The following is a 22,842-nucleotide window of genomic DNA, read 5'->3' as shown; positions in this document are numbered from 1 at the left end:
GTAAGTCGATTCTCATCTATCTAAAGTAATTGCAGCGTGTGATTAAGTGTCAGGATGAGCTGTTTGGACATCGAGGGCCATAGGAGTGCAGAGGGAAAGAAATCGATGTGAATTTTCATGACAAGTAGAAAGGACTAGGGCTGGAGCTTGGTGGATGCTAGGAGGCCAGAAGAGCTGTCCTGGGAAGAGGGTACAGCAAGTCAGAAGCAAAGGATCTATTCTAAGGATATGAAATACTCATATTCTAAATCCACCGTTGTTCCCTTTTCTTCTGATGCTCCTGCCTGGGATGCACCTGTCCTTTGTAAAGTCTCTGACCCTATCTCTCCTGTCCATATTCCCAAACCCTATCCTGGACTTGATCAATTAGAATTGGAAGTGTGTGTGTGTGTGGGGGGGGGGGGGGAGGTGCTCAAAATCTACATTTTTAACGAGTTCCCAAAGTGATTTTTATAATGAAACATTAACTTAGGGGGATGAATCTACCCAGTTCAAGAGAAAGACAGATGGGACAGAATGTCCCCTAAAGAGAACCAAATGCAACAAACCAGCGCTTATGTCCAAATAAATCAGATATACCATTTTTCATTTATCAAACTGGCAAAGATTAAAACACTTTGCACCACTCAGTGCTGATGATGGAATGAGCTTTTACACACTGCTGGTGGGAATGTGAATTGGTACATTATGAAAGGACAATTTGGCAATTCTTATCAAAGCCTTAACATTTTTCATACCCTTTGACATAGTAATTCCACTTTTAGAAATTTATCCTAAGGCTGTAGTCTCAACCTTGGCAATTTATCAAAATCACTTGTGAAGCTCTTATGAACTACAAATTTCTGGGTCCCATCCCTTGGAGATTCTGATTCCATAGATTTGGGGTGAGGTCTGGGAATCTGGGTTTTCAAAATGCTGATGTAATTTGGGCTTATTTTTCAAATTTCAAGTAATAAAAAAGTTTAAAAAATTGGTGAGAGGGGCACTTGGATGGCTCAGTTCGTTGAGCGTCCGACTTTGGCTCAGGTCATGATCTTGCGGTTTGTGAGTTCAAGCCCCACATCTGGCTCTCTGCTGTCAGCGAGGAGCCTGCTTTGGATCCTCTGTCCCCTCCCTCTCTACACTTCCCCTCTGGCTCTCTCTCAAAAATAAACAAAATATTTTTTAAAAAATTGGTGAGAACCCCTATCATCTTCCACTTTCTCCCCTCACTCCCTGTGTGTAATCAGACTGGGCATATTTTTCTATGTTTTTCCATTCGATAACATACATTATGGTCATCCTTACATTTCAAGATATACAGATCTAATATCTTAATAGTTATCGCATACACTGAAATAATTCAATGTATTTAGCCATTTGTTGTTATAAATAACAGAAACAATGAACATTCTTGTATGGATATCCTTCTCTTTACCTGTGTGAGAATTTCTGTAGGAAAAATATTCAGAAATGGAACTAGTGAGTCACATTAAACTTTGTGGATACTGACAAATTACTTTGCAAGCTGGTTTTGCCAAAGTAGCAGCCATACCTAACTGTCCACTAAAACTCCTTCTTCCTCTCTAGTAGGAGGCAGTAAGTCCTTGGCAGGTCAAGTGGCAGCCCATTCATAGATTACATTTCTTAGCATTCCTTGCATGGTTCAGGAGGCACACAACTAGTTCTTCCTAATGGAAAGCAGAGACAGTGTGTCATTTCTAGGCTGAGGGATCCCAGATATGGGTGTGACTTCATGCTCTTTCTCTTTATCTCCTAGCTATGAAGACATCCAGTCCCCTTTGGAACAGCTGAGCCACTCTATGGAAGGAACTTGGGCCCTTGAATCACAATGAAAAGGAAAAGAATAAGGTCTTCTTATCCACAGGATAGCCAAACATTAGACTGTTATGTGCAAGATAAATAAAATCCTATTGTCTGTTGTTTAATAGAGTAACTAGTGTTATCCTCATTAACATGCCAGTTTACATTCATGTCAACAGTTGGTATCTGTATTAAAAACAACTCTACAAGTGATTTTGATGCATGGAGTTAAGACCCACTGTCTTAATAGAATAATCATAAATATGAATGAGCTTTTAACAATAGATATGTGCACTTCATTTGTTTATATTGGTGAAGAGCAGGAAAAATTAATAAATGCCCAATTAATAGGTGAATACAAATGATGCTGAAAAAGAATATTAATGGCATAGAATGCCGTCCCATGGTTGGTTGATCATTTAAGTAAATGCATTAAGCTTAGGGAAGAGGTAAGTAAAACAATAATAATTTTTAAAATAGTTAAAATATAGATGTAAGTAGGGGCATGTGGGTGGCTTTGTTGGCTAAGGGTCCGACTCTTGTTTTTTTTAAGTTTATTTATTTATTTGAGAGAGACAGAGACAGTGCAAATAGGGGAAGGGCAGAGAGAGAGGGAAAGAGAAAGAATTCCAAGCATCCTCTCCACTGCCAGCACAGAGCCCAACGCAGAGCCCAACGCGGGGCTCTAACTCAAGAAACCGTAAGATCATGACCTGAGCCAAAACCAAGAGTCCATGCTTGACTGACTGAGCCACCCAGGTGCCCTAAGGATCCAACTCAGTTCAGGTCATGATCCCAGGGGCATAGAATCAAGCCCTGTGATGGGCTCTGTGCTGACAGTGTGGAGCCTGCTTGGGATTTTCCCTCTCTCCCTCTCTTTCTTCCTCTCCCATGCTTGTGCTCTCCCTCAAAATAAATAAATAAACAGTAAAAAAAAAAAATATATATATATATATAAAGCATATATATATGTAGAAATATCAGCAGGAAATATACAAAAATGTTAACAGTGGGATGGGATTGCAAATGAATTTTTAAAGATGGGATTACAGATGAAAGTTTTCCTTTTTATTTATTTTTGATTTTCTGAACTTCCTTTATTGGATACATATCATCTTTGTAATAAGAAATAAAGTTATTTAAAGATCCATTGGTATGATATTAAACTGCATTAGCAAAAAGATATAACCTAAGGAACTCAGATAAACCATCTAAATGGATTTGTGTGGTTTGAGGCTCAATAACATATGAAAGTTGGCTACCTCTGGGAGGAGACCTGAAACCAATGTGGTTCACATGCTTATTAAAAGGACTTATGTAGAGCAGTTTACCAACAAGCACATGCTTGTTAATTCATTGGCAAGATTGGAAATCAGGACCTATATGTGGAGCTAAAAAGAGTTATAGACAGCTACAGACATAGGAAATTGATAGTCCCCCAAATACAGTTTCTGTTTTCTAATGCACAAAGAACTAGTTTTTAGAAATGAGAAGCAGATGTTCTTCCATTCACTGATAAATTCTTTCAATTGCTGATAAGTGAACAATGGGAAAATGGGTATAATTAACAGCACAGTGACAGAAGAGACTTTTTCTGATGACCATGTTGGTAAGGCTTTGGAAAGGCTCTGAAGTCTGTTCATGCAATACCTTTCCCTAGAGATTTTAAATAACAGGAAACAGATTGAGGTGGTTCAGCTGTGGTTTTAAAACCCAAAAGATCGGACACTGAGGCGGGGGGCAGGGGAGGGGCTTCTTTGCTCTTTGACTTCTTGCTTGTAGATAAGAATGCAGGAGGGGAGAATGAGTGGTGTTAGATACCAATTATAGCACTTAAACATGACAAACAAAAGTTAGATGTGAGGTTTTAAATTTCGTTGTGCTTACAAAGATGAAATAGAGCAAGAGCGAGAAACTAAAGGCTCATTTCTGCAGGACTGATTAAATTACAGTACATCCATAAGATGTGAAAGACCTATATAAGAACACTGGAAAACCTTGCTGAAAGTAAAGACCTAAATAAATGAGTGTTTCATGTGGTTACCAGAGACAGGCAGGGGTAATGTGGAACGGGAGACGTGGGTCAAAGGGTACAAAGTTGCAGTTATGTAGGATGATTAAGCTTAGAGATTGAATGGGCAGTATGATGACTATAATTAATAATACTGTACTGAATATTGGAAATATGCTGAGAGAGCAGATCTCAGGTGCTCTTATCACACAAAACTGGCAATATATAAGGAAATGATATGTTAATTACCTTGACTGTAGTATCTCATTTCATTACGTGCAAGTATATCAAATCACCGTGTTGTACACCTTAAATATACACAATTTAAAATATATATATATAATATACAAAATTAGAAAACTAGACTGTGTGTTTGTATCCCATTTGGGAACTCGGCTTCGGAGCACAAGAGAAGAGGTAACAGTTCCAACTCATTTTATAAAGTTGGTATAACCTTGAAATCAGAACGAGACAAGGACCGTAAAAGAAAAGGATATATTTGCAAGTAGATGAAAATCTTATATAGAATATTAGCAAATCATTCGGCAGAATGAAAAAACCAAAAAGTTTATCTCAGGAACATAACAATGGTTCAAGATAAGAAAAATCTGTGTCACACACCTAAGTGTGGATTAAAGGAGATAAGTATAGAATTATCTTAATAGGTGCAGAAAATTCATCGGATAAAATGTGGTAGTCATCAAAATTTCTAAAAACCTCTGTAAACCAGGATTATAAGGGAATTTCCTTAACATCATAAACCTACAGCAAGCATTATCTTAATAAAACATTTCATCTGTTATGACTGCTTCACTTTGATATAGGAATGAAATTCTTAACTGATAAGAGAAGAAAAAGAAATAAGCATAAAACTTGGAAGAGAACTAAGTCTTTCCTTATTTGCAGATATGATCCTCTGGAGAAAATAAAAGAGAATCTGCACTAAGTTGGAATCAATAAGACAGTTCAGAAAGATTTGTATTCAAACATCAGTAGTATTCCCACAGACTACCAGTAATCACATAAAAGAATGTAATAGAAAAAAATACCACTCAAAATATCAATAATGTGTAACAAAAATCTAGGGTTTTTTTTACATTACCATGACTTGTTTATTTTATAATAATTCATATTTATTAATTTATTCTATAGGAAGTTTCTACCTTTTGACCCAAATTACCAAGTTTTTTTTTTTTTAAATTACAGTGTAGTTAACATACAGTGCTAAATTAGTTTCAGGTGTACAATATAGGAATACAACAGTTCCGTGCATTGCTTGGTGCTCATGAAGACAAGTGCACTCCTAATCGCCTTCACCTATTTTACCCATCCCCCCTCACCTCCTCTCTGGTAACTATTTGTTCTCTATAGTTAAGAGTCTGTTTTTTGGTTTCTCTCTCTCTTTTTTTCCCCTTTGTTTATTTTGCTTCTTAAATTCCACCTAAGAGTGAAATCATATGGTATTTGTCTTTCTCTGACTGGTTTATTTCGCTTAGCATCATACTCTCTAGCTCCATCTATGCTGTTGCAAATGGCAAGACTTCATTCTTTTTTTATGGCTGAATAATATTCCATTGTGTGTATATAGTATGGCATATATATATGCATATATATATATATACATTATATATATATATATATATGCACAAATACCACATCTTTATCCATACATTTATCGATGCACATTTGGGTTGCTTCTATAGTTTGGCTATTTGTAAATAATTCTGCAATAAACATAGGGGTTTATATATCTCTAGGGATAAATTTAAGGAAAGATATGCTATAATTTTATGGGGAGGATTTAAAAACAGCATTGAAGAACACGGAAGACCTGAATAAATGTATAGTTGACCTTTGAACACATGGGTTTGAACTGCTTGGGACCACTTATATGCAGGGTTTTTTTTTCAATAAATATAATGGAAAACTTTTTGGAGATTTGCAACAATTTGACAAAGTTTGCAGATGAGCCATGTAGTCTAAAAGTATCTAAAAATCCATATAGCCTAAAAGTATCTAAAAAATTAAGAAAAGTATTTTTAGGAAGTTCTGATTTCAACAAGAAAAATCTCATCATCTGAATTTCACTGATGTGCTCTAAATTACAATAATGACATGGCATTTGTTCCATTTAGTTAGGGATACTCATTGAAAAAAAGGCATTGATCACATTTGTAATGTCAGCTTAACTCTTCATTTATTAAACAAGACACTGAGCCCTAGTATGTGCTGGGCTCTGTGTTAAGCACTGGAGATGCAAAGACGAATGTGCTCAAGGAGCTCTCAGTCTTGTGGAAGAGACAGTTAAGTATGTAGACGTAATAGTTCCAGTTAACTCCCATTAACTTCCTACTGCATTCCACTTAGAACTGATCAAACTCATCTTGCTAGCCCACTTCCTTCCCCAAACCTAATCTTCATTGTGTATCAACATCCACATAGTAACCCAAACAAAAACCCTCAGTCATCTCTTATTTCTCGCTCTCGCACATTTCATATCTATTCACTCATCACATGCCCAAACTTTTACCAAATTACCTCACAATTGCAGCACATTATCCCCCGTTCTCATTGTCACTGCCCAGCATCCAATTTCCTTTCCCTTTAACTATTGCAATTATGTCCAAATAGGTCTCCATGCCCCTGTTTTCACCTAAGCCACACTATCCTCCACATTGTTCCTGTCAAGTCTCTGTCTCTATCTCTATCTTTTTCTCTAGGAAGGCTTGTTATTGTTCAGGAAAAGAAATACAAGAATCTAAGAAGATGTGATGAGCTGATGATGTGCTGAGCTACAGAAAACCAATGAGATATTAAGTTTTTCCAAAATAAATCCTGACAGATATGAGGTGAGTTATGAGAACCTGGTAAGTATGAAAGGCAGCTAGCCACTTCTGTTTCTCACCTCTGTATCTTTCTACTGAGACAGAGATCACAGATTAGATGATAGAAAAGAGGAACCTTCTTGAAAACAGATAGATAAAAGGGTCGTCTCATTTTTTAGTCACCAACATACTTGTTGGCTACTTGTACCACATTAGCACCTCATTGTACACGTAGGAACTCACTCAGCAGTGGCAGTGAGATCTATGTTCCCCGCCAAAGTAGCCAATCAGAGAATTATGGTAATAGAGCGTTGAAGATCAACTGTGTGCCAAGTACTGGTCTCCAGATCCTCATTTTTTTGGGAGAAGTAGAGGGGAGAGAGAGGTTTCAACTGGGCAAATCTTTTGTCCTTTGGTCATCTCTGGAGAAAGTAAGACAAGTTTGGTGGGTGCCTGGTGGCTTGGTGAGAAAGGCAACTTCTTTCCCAATCCTGAACATCTCATTGATAAGTTAAAATGGATGCCCTTAATGTGATTTGGATCAGTTAAAGGCAGTCACTCAATGCCTATGTACTGAAATGAGTTATCTACTGAGTTCAGATATCTACTTGATCATGATTCAGTCAAACCACAATTTTAAATATAAACAGAAATTAGTTTCTAGATGACAACTGGTTTCTAACTTGTTGACAGGTGGATTTGGTTTTGCTCCCATTTTTATGCTTTTGTTTATTAAACCAGCTTCCACAAAATGTACATAAAAGCGTTTTGAAAGCAAATGTTTAAGGTAACAAGTCTTATGAACTGTCTTGGTTTTGGTTAAGTATCTTTTTGGAAAGCTTCCAGATCACAACGGATTCGGATCAGTACTGACAGGTTTCCTATAGGCCTTCTTCTTCATATGATAGGGACAACTAAAATAGAAAACATTTAAAAAGGAAAAACTACTGGCAGAATGACACAATTCTCCTACTTTTAAGGTGAATATCTGCTCAATTTTTTCTTTGCAACCACCATGACCCTCCTAGCAAATGAAACCAATGGATACTAAAGTCAACATGGACTCTAAACATCTTCATATCCTCCTTTTCAACTAACATCTGTGTCTCTACTCACTTTCCCAATGGCGTGGGTGTCTCAATGGTGTCGCTCTGGGGTTGACAGCCCCTCTATAAGCTTCTGTTATAGTCTGTCAGGCCAACAGGTTCAGAGGCCATATCAGGATGTGTGGAGTTTCCATGTTGGTTCCTGGGCAGATTATGCGGGCTTCCTGTTTCCCAAACCAAGAGTTGGACCTGACTTTCCATCATATGAATATTTGAGGGTTTTTTTTTTCCTTCAGTGCCCTACAGCTAGTTTTGTGTTAAGAAAATTAAAATGTATTCAATTTCTGGCTCAGTTCTCTAAATTCAAATAATTTAAGGAGAGGGAATATAGTGGGTGGAATGAGGAAAGAAAAAAATTTCAACCTTAGGAGACTTTTCTAATATTCCTTTGCCTATAGCAAATAAGGGGCAGGTTGTCCTACAGAGAAAACTAGCTCTGGATAGGTTTTCAATAAAAACACATATTCACGCCACACTTTGGCTTAAAAACTATCAATTGCTCCCCATTGCCAAAGTCCAAACTGCCTAGCATGGCGTTCAAGATCCTCATATAACCCCATTTTAATGCTTTAGGTGTCTAGATTGTTTGCAAGATAGGCATTCTCTTACTATGTTCCCACTCTTGCTTTTCTTCTCTGTACATGACTCCCTTACTTCCCTTCTCTTCACAGTCCCAAATCATCCTTCCAAAATCAGCTCAAATGCTTCCAGTTCTGACAATTATGATTGTATATACTTCTACCATGGTGCTTACCCCACCACATCATAAACATTTGCTCTTTTGTCTCCATTTTAAATTGCAAACTTTTTGAACATCAGGGTTTTATCTATGTCCTTTTCACCTTGTATGCTCAATAGAGCCTGATGTTAAAATCCATATGATGAAACCCATATTCAGTCAACAAATATCTATGGAGTAGATACCCAGTATAGCCCAAAGCAAATTATATGAGCCCTACTTTAAGAAATCCAAATCGTCATTTGTTGTTTTTTTTTTAATTTTTTAATGTTTATTTATTTATTTATTTATTTCAATATATGAAATTTATTGTCAAATTGGTTTCCATACAACACCCAGTGCTCATCCCAAAAGGTGTCCTCCTCAATACCTGTCACCCACCCTCCCCTCCCTCCCACCCTCCATCAACCCTCAGTTTGTTCTCAGTTTTTAAGAGTCTCTTATGCTTTGGCTCTCTCCCACTCTAACCTCTTTTTTTTTTTTCCTTCCCTTCCCCCATGGGTTTCTGTTAAGTTTCTCAGGATCCACATAAGAGTGAAAACATATGGTATCTGTCTTTCTCTGTATGGCTTATTTCACTTAACATCACACTCTCCAGTTCCATCCACGTTGCTACAAAGGGCCAGATTTCATTCTTTCTCACTGCCATGTAGTACTCCATTGTGTATATAAGCCACAATTTCTTTATCCATTCATCAGTTGATGGACATTTAGGCTCTTTCCATCATTTGGCTATTGTTGAGAGTGCTGCTATAAACATTGGGGTACAAGTGCCCCTATCCAAATCGTCATTTGGACACAAAATAATTATTGCATAAAGAAGCTCTGGACTCTGGTATAAACTTCAAAGAGAATCAGAATTCAGAGAAAAGACAAATCACAATGGACTCATGCGATAAACTGTTAGAAAAGACAGTAAGAAAGGAGAACAATCCAAGCAACCTTGGATAAGATAAGAGAAAGGTTTGGAGGAATATAGACAAAACGCTTCAAGACTGAAACTTCAGGTGGGTGGGATCTTGAGTTGATCACACTGGATTCCAGGTTAGTGTTGATGTGCACAGGGCAAGGAGTGGCAAAGCACACCTTCTGGTGACTATCCCAAATTATGCAGCAAACAAAATCTTGACAAGTAATTCATGTGCCATCTTAAATAGCACAATAGGTAGGGGTGCCTGGGTGGCTCTGTCAGCTAAGTGTCCAACTTCGGCTCAGGTCATGATCTTACAGCTTGTGAGTTCAAGCCCCACGTTGGAGTCTCTGCTCTCACTGCAGAGTCCACTTCCGATCCTCTGTCCCCCTCCCTGCCCCTCTCCTGTTAACATTCTCTCTCAAAAATAAAATAAACATTAAAAAAATATTTTAAACAGCACAATAGGCAGGTCTCTGAGCCTATGAAATAGAAGCATTGTGATACCAGCATCCGGCCATTATCTCAGATGAAAGCAGATTTAGGGTGTGTGTGTTGTGTGTGGGGGTGGTACTTGGGGAAATAACTGTGGAGTGAATGACAAACAGGCTGCAGCTCATGAGCTGCAAGGTGATGTGAAGGACTGAACCCTCCACTCAGCTCTTTCAGAGTTAACACAGTGGCGATACAGGGTTGTTTTCAGGTCATAGGTTGAGGTCACGCCTTCCCTTCCCTTCTCTTTATATGTGGTCTACAGACGGGAAGGAAGAGGAGTGAACTAAGAAAGCAGCATGCGTTAAAGGGGAAGATCTGGCAAATTCAGAGTGGACCCGTAGTTAAAGTGGCTTTTTTTTCCTCCCTTTATATTGCAAAAATGTTTTGAATCCTCCATTTTGTCATGTTAAAAACCTCACTGCACCTGATCCTCAGGCCCACAATAGGACTTCTGCAGACTAGGCAAGAAGGAACCCACCATCTACTCAACTTTCGAGGAGCTTTTAGCTCCAGCGCATATTTTTGTTGGGGCAAACCCGCATGAGAAACCCTCTGAGAAAGAGGCCACCATGATGCAAAGAATAGAACTTGTGAGGTGTGGGTTACACTTGTAAGCACCCCCTCACCCACAGGGTTTAAAACTCTCACTAACAGAATCGTTCTCCCGGTGGGTGAAAAATGCTCTGTGGGTGGTGGGATTACTAACCACAGAGTTAACGCCAAAACCCTGAACACATTTTTTCTATCATCAGACAAGATTGCTGATGCCTTCTTTCCCTTACCTCGCTAACACTCATTTTTGAGGAAGGCCCATGGAAGCTCCTGTAAGTTAAAAAACAAAACATAGGAGGTGTGAATTGTTTAGACTATAAGCTTCATGACTTCCTCCAATAGTATCCCTAGTGCTTGAAATGGGATTGGTAACACAGTAAGAACTCATTCAATATGCATTGACCAAATAATAAGATTGTCATAGAATATTTATAAAAGGCATACCCCAGTACAAAGTGAGGTAGGAAGTATGAAAAGGAAGAGATGAATTCATTTACTGGTTACCAAATGGCAACAAAAAGAAAACCACACCATAAAATTTCAAGATGAAAAATGGTAAGTGGATCAAAGAAAGGTATTTTAAATTGTTTTTTTAAAGTTTAGTCCACCAATATTGCCTTATATCTAGGCTCCTCACAGCATATTAAATAGATAAAGCCAAAGCTTCTGAAGTTTAGAAGTGGTGATAAATCCACCATAATAGAAAAAGATTTCAATATGTTGATTTAAAAAAAAAAATCAATGAATTTTCTAATAGGTCTCTCCAACTTCCTCTTGACTCAGAACAGTTCATTTAGCAGCCAGAGTGAGCTTTTTAAAACAGAGATTAATTCATGTTACACCCCCGTTCAAACTTGCCAATGGATTCCCATTTCATTCAGAATAAGACTAAGACTCTTGGTCAAGATCCCCAAACTTCTCTACAAAACAGCCCCAGCACACCTATTTGATCTCATCATCTTTTGTTATTTCATATTTTTAGATGAATCCTGTAAAATTCACAATTTCTCTAATAATTGATGAGTTTTGTACATTTAACAGACATTATTTGGATTTTTTCTGATATTTCATTTTGTGCTTTCAATTTTTTTTTTTTTTTTTACAGATTCTAAATATTTATTTTTTTATTCCTTCAATTTCTTCTGCACTTTATTTTCATTTGTTGTCGTGGTACTTTTGAAATTTTACCATGCATGCTTAACATCTGTGTTTAATTTCCATTAGTAGTATCTGCATGGTGAACTTTTAAATTTGTATAATAACTTAGCTGGGTATAGAATTTTAAGTTGGTGGGTATTGTACTTCAGCTCTGTGAAGAAATTATTCTACTCTTCTTTCATTTCTGTTTTAAATTGGGCTTTTAGGTTATCTCTCATTTCTGTGTAGGTAATATATTTGTTCTCTCTTGCTACTTTTGGGAACTTCTCTTTCTGATGTCCTGCATGCTTGGGAATCTGAATTTTAAGAATCTGAGAATGTATTATAGTACCCAGTGTAGTTCCTATTTACAGCAATGTTTTATAGTTAAAATTTTTTTTTTGATTCTAGAATTTCTTTTAATGTGATAAGCTTGCCTATGCAATTAAAAGCCTGTTATATTTGGGGCAACTAGGTGGTTCAGTAAGTTAAGCATCCAACTTCAGCTCAGGTCATGAACTCACAGTTTGTGGGTTCAAGTCCCACATCGGGCTCTGTGCTGATAGCTCAGAGCCTGGAGCCTGCTTCAGATTCTGTGTCTCCCTCTCTCTCTGTCCCTACCCCAATCATGCTCTATCTCTGTCTCTCAAAAATTAATAAATGTTAAAAAGCTTTTTTAAAAAGTCTGTTATATTTTATCTAGTATTTCTATATATTTTTAGTGGGATGGTTTTTTAAGTTCATTTAGAAATTATAAGTCCATACTGAAATTATGAACTATTTCAATATGAACAGTAAAAGCACTACATATGAAAGCACATAAAAAGTACCTCTCAAAAAGGTATAGAGTTAAATTCATTTATAAGAAAAAAAAAAGAAAGTTTCAACATAAATAAAGCACTTGAATAAAAAGTTAGAAAAGAACAAAAAAATAAGCTGAAGAAATAAGACGGATACACCACCAGATTGATATGTGGTATATGACCACTACAAGTATGTACAACGATATGGAGCCAGAATTCTTACTCTGTTGGGAGAGTGTAAACCAGTATCACCATTTTGGAAAACAATTCTGGCATTATAGTGCAATTAAAGATGTGTATACTCTGTGATTCAGCCATGCCACTACTAGTTATCTATCCTAGAGAGTTTCATGCACATTTCAAGCACCAAAGAGCACACACAAGAATATTCAGACCAACATTGTTTGAAATAGTGAAGAGTGAATAGTGAATAGAAAAAACCCAAATGCTCATCAATAGTAAAATGGATAAACTGTGATATATTCACACAATGGAATACTACATAACAATGAAAACAAATAAACTACTGTGACACACATCAACATGGATGGATCTTAGGAACCATGTTAAGTGAAGAAGGAAAATTATGAAGAATAAATACACTTGATCACATTTATGTAAGGTTCAGTAACTTGGAAACATATATTATGTTGTTTAGGGACGCTGACCTATGTGGTAAAACCATAACAAAAAGGAAGAGACTGACAAGTGCAAAATTTAGATTTTGTGGTTACTCTGGATGGAGAGAGAGCAAAGTGGAGTTACAGAGGGGGCACAGGAGACTTCCAAGATTCTGGTAACCACCAGGCCTTTTATCCACATATGTATGTATAGACATCTGGAATGACACTCATCAAATATTAATATAGTTAAATGTAGGCAGTGGATTTTGAATTATTTCCTATTTTTTTTTGCATTTTTTCCTGTACTACTTCAATTTTTTATAACAAATATGCACCATTTAAATTTTTTAAAATGTCATTCTGAAGGAGACAGAGAGGAAGGTTGTTATAGCTATGTGTCAGGCACTGTTGTAAGCACCTTGCATTTTTTTTTCATGTTTATTTATTTTTGAGAGGGAGAGAGAGACAGAGTGTGAGCAGGGGAGGGGCAGAAAGAGAGGGAGACACAGAATCCGAAGCAGGCTCCAGGCTCTGAGCTGGTAGTACAGAGCTCCATGTGGGGCTCAAACTCACAAACTGTGAGATCATGACCTGAGCTGAGGTTGGATGCTCAACTGACTGAGTCACCCAGGTGCCTCAGAAGGTTGTTGTAGATTATTTGTGTCTTCCCAAATTCGTATGTTGAATTCCTAACCCCTAATGTGAGGCTGTTAGGAGGTGGAGCCTTTGGGAGGTGATTAGTTCATAAGGGCAGAGCCCTCATGATAGAATTAGCACCTTTATAAAAGAAAACCTAGGCGTGCCTGGGTGGTTCCATTGGTTAAGCATCAGCCTCAGCGCTGACAGCAAGGAACCTGCTTGGGGTTCTCTGTCTCCCTCTTTGTGCTTCTCCCCCTACTTGCTCTCTCTCTCTTTCTCTCTTAAAATAAATGAATAAACATTACAAAAAGCCAGAGAGTTCCCTCCTCACTTGCACCATGTGAGGCCCAGGGAAAAGACAGCAGCCTCTGAACCAGGAAGCTGAATCAGACACCGAATCTGCTGGCCCCTTAAACTTCCTTGCCTCCAGAACTGTGAGAAATAAATGTCCCAGAAAAAGACACAGTGAGGGAGATGAATAAGGAAAAGAGCCCTGCAGGAGACAGCCCAAGAACAAAGATCCAGCAATCAAGCTTCTAGGTCTTTACCCAAATGTGTTGAGAAGTCATGCCCACACAAAAATTTGCACATGAATGTTAATATCAGTTTTATTTGTAATCGCCAAAATTGGATCAACAAACTATAGTATATCCATACAAGGGAATATCATTCAGCAATAAAAAGAAATGAGCTATCAAACTACAGAGAGACATGGAGGAAACTTAAAAGCACATTACTAAGTGAAAGAAGCCCATCTGAAGAGTCTATATACTGTATGATTCCAACTATATGACAGTCTGGAAAATGCATAACTAGAGAAAAATTTAAAAGATCGGTGGTTGAGGCGCCTGGGTGGCTCAGTTGGTTAAGTGTCTGACTCTCAGTTTTGGCTCAGGTCATGATCTCACGATTTCGTGAGTTTGAGCCCTGTGTCGGGCTCTGTACTGACAGTGCAGAGCCTGCTTGGGATTCTCTCTCTCTCCCTCTCTCTCTGCCCCTCCCAGGCTCATGCTGTCTCCGTTTCTCTCAAAATAAATAAATAAATAAATAACTCTAAAAAAAAGATCAGTGGTTTCCAGGGGTTTGGGATAAGGGAGGGAAGGATGAACTAATAGAGCAGAGATTTTAGGACAGTAAAACTGAAATGGTGGATACATGACATTATGCATTTGTCAAAACCCATAGAACTGGACAACATAAAAAGCAAACCCTCACGTAATCTCGGACCATAAGTTAATAGTAACATATCACAATAGGTTCATCAAATGTACTAAGTGTACTACACCAATCCAAGATGTTATAATAGGGGAAATGGGGAGAGGCAGGTAGAGAGGGAGTATGTACTTTCTGCTCAACTTTTCTGTAAACCCAAAACTGCTCTAAAAAAAGTCTAAAAAAAAAAAAAGGCCCAAGAACATGGTGAAGCATTCTTGAAATATCTAAGGCAGGTATTTGTTTTTAGCAAATCCTGACCTTACCACATTCTTTACAATTTTTTTAATGCTTCTAACACCCCTGGGGTCCATACCAGTGTGATTCTGCTCACACTACTGAGGAAACTGAGGCCAGAGAGTGTAAACTTCTTGCCCTGGGCCATGCAGCAAGTAAGTCACAGAGTCAAGATGCAACCTGGGACAGTCCTTGCTCCTGGCCTTGACCTGAAACTGCTTTCCCGCTAAAGGGGCTAAGGTGAGCTGGACATCAGTGTTCAACTGCTTCCCATCTCAGAGGAAATTAAAATATGGAAACTGGAGACCTCAGCTGCTCTGTAAAGAACTAAAATAAATCTGCCTTATACTTGTTTAATTCTCCTGGAACTGTATCATCTGTGCTTTTTTGCTATAATTGTTTAAACGGATTGTATTTGAAATATCAGAGGATGAAAATGTTCAAACCAGATAAGCACAGTGTCAACAGTGTTTTGATAGGAGGTTTTTTTCTCTTTTAATTCTTGGGGAAGCAGGGGATATTGTTCTCTCAAAAAGACTTGTCAAAAACAAAAACAAAAAAGAAACCATAGTGGGAATGTGATACATTAGAAAGAAACATTAAATGCAGGTTTAAGTCTACAACCATAGTTGACAATGTTCTTTATTGCTATTTTTTACTGTATTCTGAATTAATGCAAATACCCAATAAGTATCACTTATAAAAGGAAGGAAAGAGCAAGTGTTTTGTCAATTCAAAATATCTTAACCAACCCAACTGTTTTTTGAGTTCCTAGTTTGTAGTAGAACCACAGTGGGTACCAGAGGGAGAAGAGAGGCCAAAAAAGGAGGTCAGGCTTTTACTTCAAAGAGCTTGTGACCTGCTTAGACACATCCAGCACAGAAGAGATGCTGGTTATCTTGCCACCTGTGCTCCATGAAGGATGAGAATAAGGGCTAAGGTGGTGAAGATTTCCTTGGTGCACTGGGACATCCATAGGTCCTCCAGGAACCACTGGAAACTGGGCTGCAGTAAGAGGGATGGTTTTGCATTCCTGGCCATGGTATAGTCATGAGCGAAGGCTCCGAGTCTTTCGAGAGTGAGTTTGGTGTGTTTAGGAACAAGGAGAAGATTTATTCTTCTGAGACAGGAATGTTGAGGAGCTTGGAGCAGTTTGTTGGGAAGGGTCTACAGAGAGAAGATGCTGGAAGGCCAGTGACATACGCAGAAGAGTTTGTGCTTGAGTCGAAATGTGAACGGGAGTTATTGCAGGTTCTTGAATTCCCTCGAAATCTTATCTCCACCCTCCAAAAAAGATGGCCTTTAAATTTACTCTTCATTTATGCTAAGAAAATCCTGTTCTTTTTCTACCAACAACAAAAATCCTTTATTGGAAGCCTATTTATTTTGCCAGAATAAAAACTCCCATATTCTTTACAATCCCAAAAAGTAAATAAAGATCATACTCATTTACATGAAAAGATGTGAGAATTCAGAAAGATTAAGTGATTGCCCAAGGTCACATTTTGAGAATTTCAAATTTCAGAATTTCCAAAGACCATGCCTCAACCATTTTATCCATCTATGTCCCTCTAGCAAAGTGACCTGTAGGACCTTTGCTTCTAGACCAGATAAATGTTATTGATACACACACACACACACACACACACACACACACTACACATACACATTTTGATTTTAGGCTTTAGGGGTCACTCTGTCACAACTGCTCAACAGTGCCACTGCAGTGCAAAAGCAGCCATAGTCGATATGTAAATGAATGAGCATGGCTATTTCCACTAAAATATAAAAATTTGAATTTCACAGAATTTCCATGTCACAAACTTATTAATATTTTTAATTCTTTGTCAACCACTTAAAAATGTAACAACAATTCTTAGTCATGGGCTCTCCAAAGAAGCAGTGACCACATTTGACTTGTGGGTAATGGTATGCCCACCTCTGTTTTAGGCTTATTGATTACAGCACTAAGCTAATGAAGCCAAGGTTAACTGTCTTATCTCTGTAAGAGATTGTTTGCTTTATGCTGTGGCAAATCCTGTTTTGTTGGCAACAAGCTATTTTCCTACCTAGGCCGAGTGTCTTGCAAATTTGTAGGGCATTACAAGGGCAAAATTGGCTCAGTGCAATCCAAACAATAGGAAAAACAATGTATATGCCCTTCCTACAAGCGTTAATAACTTCCAGCACATTTTTCTTATAGCCTAGATGAAATTTTCTAAAAACATATTCATCGGAACTTTGGGATTTTAAGAATGCCTCACTGAAAAATGGCACATGCATTTTTCATGTTGTTTAATACATTGTATAGACACTCAGGAAATATTACAGCAGTTCACATTAAGAGTTTGTTATGTGTGTTAGCACCTCTGGGTTTAACTCAGTATTAGCCTGCCTTTAATTCTTTAGATCCCTGTTTCACTCCCTTCATTCATTCATACCTTTAATCAACAAATAGTACACACCTGCTATATATCCAGTCTTGTGATGGGCACTGGGAATTCAAAGGTGAATACTAAACTCCACAGTTTTGGGGAGAAGACAAACACATATTTGCCTGGGTGAGCCTTTGGAGAGCTAGAGGCTAGAAAGCCAGAGATAGGGGTTAGAGAGTACCAAGGAATGCTTTTGGAGGAGGTGAGATTTGAACCAAATCTGAAAAGATACATACAACCACGATACCTCTATCTATAAATGAGAACAATACTAACTAAATTGTTACATAAGAGAGAAAGGCAAGGGAGGACTGGGGGAGAGCCATGAACCTATTGTCTTTCAAATTCTTGTTCCGGGGAGTGTCAAATTTGAACATAACTAGTAAATAGTCACATGCGAATCACACACACCCTCCCACTTATAGTGTATTTCAGATTCAGAATTTCATGAAAAACACACATTAGTTAAAATGTAAAATGGTAAGAGAATTCAAATCTTCCCTCTTAAATCTGAATTGAAAATAATATTATAAGGGTACATATATTTTTTTTTAGCTGAATTTAAGACACAGAAATCCAAATATTTTTGAAAAAGTAGAATGCATTCTCACCTGGAGGACTTTCCTAATTCTTTTTAGATTGTGTATCAAGAGCAGATTTTTCTCTTTGGAAACGCGACCTAACTGTTCATCCAGTTGTATTAACAAGTTTTGAAGAAGAATTGTTGCCATGGTTTCATTGTTGGAAGCCGCCTCCCTAAAAAACAAAAGTGTTATTAGTCAGCAGGAAACAACGTCCAGTAAAATGTCTACTTCTTTACCATACTAGTTTTAAAGAGAGATAAATGTATTCCACAGTGATAAGCATTTAAAAGCTTTTAAAACTTAAATTTTACACATCCAAGTATACTCAACGTCACTAATCATTGGGAGATGCAAATCAAAATGTGAGCTACCATTTCATACCTATTAAATGGATGGCTATTATTGAAAACCCAAAATAACAAGTGTTGGTGGGGATGTGGAGAAACTGGGGCCCTTGCACATTGCTGGTGGAAATGGAAAACAGGATGGAGATTTTTCAAAACATAAGCATAAATTACATACAGCAATTCCGCTTCTGGGTAGATACCCAGAAGAATTGAAAGCAGGAATTTGAACGGATATTTGTACATCAGTGTTTGCATCAGCTTTAGCCACAATAGCCAAAAGGTAGAAACGACTCAAATGTCGGTTGACAGATGAATAACCCAACAAAATGTGGCTTATATATACAATAGAATGTTATTCAGCCTTAAAAAGAGAAGGAAATTCTGATATATGCTACATGAATGAACCTTGAAAAAACATGTGACATGACATACATCAGCCACGAAAGGACAAATATTGTGCAATTACACTTACATAAAGTACCTAGAGTAGTATATTCAGAGAGACAGAAAATAGAATGGTGGTTGATAAGTCTGGGCTACAGAGAATGAAGAGTAGTTGTTTAATGAGGACAGAGTTTCAGTTAGGGAAGATGAAAAAGTTCTGGAGGTGGATGGTGGTGATTGTTGTACAGCCACATAAGTATACCGAATGCCGCAAAATTGTATACCTACAAATGGTTAAAATGGTAAATGTCATGTATATTTTCTCACAATAAAAAAGAGAACTATTCAAAGCAAAAAAAAAAATAACTGTACAAGGTAAACAGAGCTTTAAAGAATGATTGTAAAACATAATAAAAAACAATTATTTACATGGAGTCTGTGTTGAAAATTGATGTAAACAATAGTTTTATTCCTTGGCCGTTTAATAGTTAGGAATTACTGGGATTGGGCTTACCAAAAAACCCAATGCACTAGAAGCATTAAATTTTCATCTACAACAGATGAAACCAGAAAAGATGATGATTTTCTTCCTCAGAGGAAGCTTTCCAAATCCTTGATGAAAAATATGCATCTACTCAGTCAAAAAAAGATCATAGAATAAATCCACATGGATAGAGCATAAGGCATTTGTATATCAACCTCTAGGGAAAATACAATAATGTTTGGTCCTACCAGTCTTGATTTTCAATCCACTGAGCCAACAGATGTCGAATTTCCATAGGAAAGTTGTCATCGTAGAATTGATCTACTTGCTCCAAAAATTTGATTTCTAATTGTTGGACTTGATTCCACTGAGACATGCTATAAATGAAGGGTAAAATTAAAGTTTACAAATGTTAGTAACTGTGGTACATGTGTTTTTTTCCCCTTAGATTTCAGACAAAGACGATGTTGTCCATTAGTTAAGTAACCGGTGAAAAAATTTTCTTTCATAGTCACCTTATTTAAGAAAACAGTAAAGAGAAAATGCTTTCAATCCAAAGATAAAAGCAATTCTCAGCTTTTTCCCAAGTCATCCCTAATGCACGGAACATGATTCTTTCTCTTTTCCCAAACCATGTCCTGCTTTGCTCTAACAGGAACTCCAGAACTTTCTCCAGAAAGATTTCATTCCCTGTCAACACTCCTCACCTTACCCCCATTCTGTCCTGCAAATCTGTGTTCTCAGCAAGCTCACTTGATCCCTCTGCACTCTTGACTTTGAGCAGCCTGAGGCAAATAACATACTTAACTGCACCTTCAAAGACCTTCTTAGGGCTTTCTACATGAGGAGTACCCAATAAAAGCTTCCTGCGTGTCGAGCTGCCCAGTCCTTTTTCTTTTATTTCAGATTTGTCTGGCTTCCAGAGTCAGCTTCCTATTCCCAGACTTCTGATCAAATTTGGTCTTAGCTTTTATGAAGAGCTTCATGTATGCATTTTCATGGGCTCTAATTCTTCCAGTTCAAAATATCTGTGAACCAATGCATATTTATATTTCTCTGTTTGATGATACACTATGAATGGGCAGAGCTTTTAAGGTCTACTTTTAATTCACCTCTGATGTACCACTGACAGTGGTTAAACCCTCAGGTTGTTTAAGGAGGAAGAAACCACACTTGAGATGTATGTGGCAGCCCGTCACAAAACAAAAGTATGTTTCCCTATGTTATCCTACGCTGGCCAGTTTAGAAGCTTTAGACATTTCCTAACTCAGGGAGATTAATATGACGTCTTGAAGTTATAGTACTTTACTTGCTCCAAAGTCAAAAGTTCTGATTGTTTTATCGGCAATTTTAGATCAAGGAACAAAACTTTTACATGATTAACCACCATAATATTTCGGCCTATCTTGTAGGTAAGTTTTCCTTTTGCTCACCGAAGGTCACAATAATAAATTTCATGTACTTCATACACATATTCCTCAGGTTTCAAATGGAACAATTCAAATTCAGATTCTCTGATCTAAATGTATAGAAGAATGTTTTTCTAAAAGAAACTGGCAAAAGAAATAATGTTTTATTTTCATATCACTTTGTGTCTTGAAGACCTTTACACGCACAATTGTAGGCACGTTGTGGGGGCTCAGTAAGTGCTTGTTAAATGCAGAGTGAGTGGCAATCCTGATTTTGTCATGAATAGGGAAGGTGGATAGTAAGTTTGACCCCAACTTTAAAAATGACAAACATCTGAGGAACAAGTAGGCAAAATGACCCCTGCCTAAGATGCACAGCTCCTAAGGACGGATCTGAGGTTGTCTTTGCAGATGCTGGGCATATATACACACACCACATAAAACTGGGATGTTTGTTCCCATGCCACAGTGCCATTGTCCTGCTACATCCCTGTTTTATTCTAGTTAATGGTGAGAGCACATGAGCTGAAAATGTCATTACAATCTGTTTTCTAACTAAGAATTAACTGGACTGAACTGACCCCAAAGTCAGAAAAATTACTCCTAAGACCCGGGTCCACCTTCCTGAGAGCTGAACTTAAGGGTTCAGCTGAACCTGAAGGGCTGAAGAAGGGAAGGATAAGGTGTGTGGTCCGAGGACCCTCTTCTCTGTTGCAGCCTCTAGAAATGCCTTTACTCATCCTCCCCTCCTTTGCTTTCACTCTCTAAGCGCTAAGTCTCCCATCACAAGAAAACTATAGAACATTTCTTTTGAAAACTGAGCGCCTCTCGATTCTCTTGAATGTCTGGCCCTAGATAAAGGGGCATTTTGTCGCGCTGTCTGGGGGCTAATAGTGCCACGCTGGCTCCGTGACACATAGCTTGCAAAGGAGATGACATGTCCGAAAATACCCCCTCTCATCAAAGCCACAGCCACTGGCCAGCCTAGCTCCAGACTTTTCTCTGAAACCCGTGTACTCAGTCTAATGTCAGACATTATAGCTCAGAGAAGCTGGTTAAGAAAGAGAAGGGGGGCTCACTTTCAGCACTCCGCGAGGACACACCTCCGCATCAGCCACCACGGTCCCTCCCGCCGTGCAGATGTGCGGGCTGAGCTCCCGAGTCTCGCGCACAGACCTGCGCGGGAGCGCATCTTTGCCTCGTGGAGTCGGACGCTGTTCAGAAGAACCCATCCTCACACCAGTTAAAGTGAAGTGAACTGTCACACCACCAAGTGCACAGCCCCGGCGGCATTCTGCATAAGCATTTCCTGACCCGCGCTCCTCCGGAGAAGCAACTCCAAGGTGTGATCTGCCTACTTACCTGGCTCTCTCAGCCCAGGCCCCAGGCGGTGCCAAAGTCCAAAGTCAGAATCGCCCCTCACAGTCCCCAGGACAAAGCCGCTGACGCCATTGTCAGTAGGGGATTTGCATTTCTCCTCCCACTTGAGGCTTTCCTGTGCGTCAGTGGTAGAGTCTCTGGGACTTTACTTGAGTCGGTTCCCACCCACTCTCTATTCTAGAAATGCTAAAGAACAGAAACAATCAGGCTGGAGCCCCTCTGTAGGGCGCCTTCTCTTTATCTCCCCCCCCCCACCCCTCCCCTGCCCGCCATCATTCCTGCGACTGCAGGTGGTCTGAGGGTGTCGGGAGGTGAGTGAGTAGGTGGAGTTACGCGCAATCATTTTCCTCAGGGGGGTCCCATACATCTGAGACCCCTGCAGACTTGTCTGGAGCTAGATTCCTGGCTTCCTGGCTTCCTCCTTTGAGGCTCCACACTCACCCTGGTGAGCCAGCCCCTGGGATGGAAGGGGTGCCAGGACTGAAATATCAAACTCCTAGACTTCACTGTGCTCCAATTCCAGCAGGGTCTGCTCACTAGGAAGAAGACAACCTCACCCAAAGGTTTGGGCCAGCTCCTGTGTGGGCCACTCATGCCCGCTGTCACTAGTCCAGGATTCTCCTTCCCACTTGCCAGGTAGCCCTGTTCCTGGTCACCGTGGTATGCTTTTCTCCCTTTGTGACATGGGCCTATTCTAGAATCACAGAGCTGGAGGGAGCTTTGGTCT

At 38.7% G+C, this 22,842-nt stretch overlaps 1 protein-coding gene across 15 annotated transcripts in view; it reads right to left on the bottom strand.

Moving 5' to 3' along the window:
* STAT4 (signal transducer and activator of transcription 4) overlaps positions 1-22,842 on the bottom strand; it is a 113,306-nt gene that overhangs the window by 67,953 nt on the left and 22,511 nt on the right. For 10 of the 15 annotated variants that reach the window (XM_049615290.1, XM_049615292.1, XM_049615291.1 and 7 more), the window contains 2 exons: positions 19,575-19,703; positions 18,139-18,283 (listed from right to left, as the gene is read on the bottom strand). In XM_049615290.1, coding sequence (XP_049471247.1) covers positions 18,139-18,283; positions 19,575-19,702 — 273 coding nt within the window. In that variant the 5' untranslated portion in view covers position 19,703. Of the gene's footprint in view, positions 1-18,138; positions 18,284-19,574; positions 19,704-21,814; positions 22,042-22,097; positions 22,184-22,556; positions 22,646-22,672; positions 22,758-22,842 lie in introns of those variants that run through there. The other 5 variants (XM_049615283.1, XM_049615288.1, XM_049615284.1 and 2 more) reach the window with 5 other exon arrangements.

The sequence above is a fragment of the Panthera uncia genome (assembly GCF_023721935.1).
Source record: "Panthera uncia isolate 11264 chromosome C1 unlocalized genomic scaffold, Puncia_PCG_1.0 HiC_scaffold_3, whole genome shotgun sequence".
NCBI lineage: Eukaryota > Metazoa > Chordata > Mammalia > Carnivora > Felidae > Panthera > Panthera uncia.
Note: the sequence above shows the minus strand (reverse complement) of the source record. Positions and strands in the feature narration are given on the sequence as shown.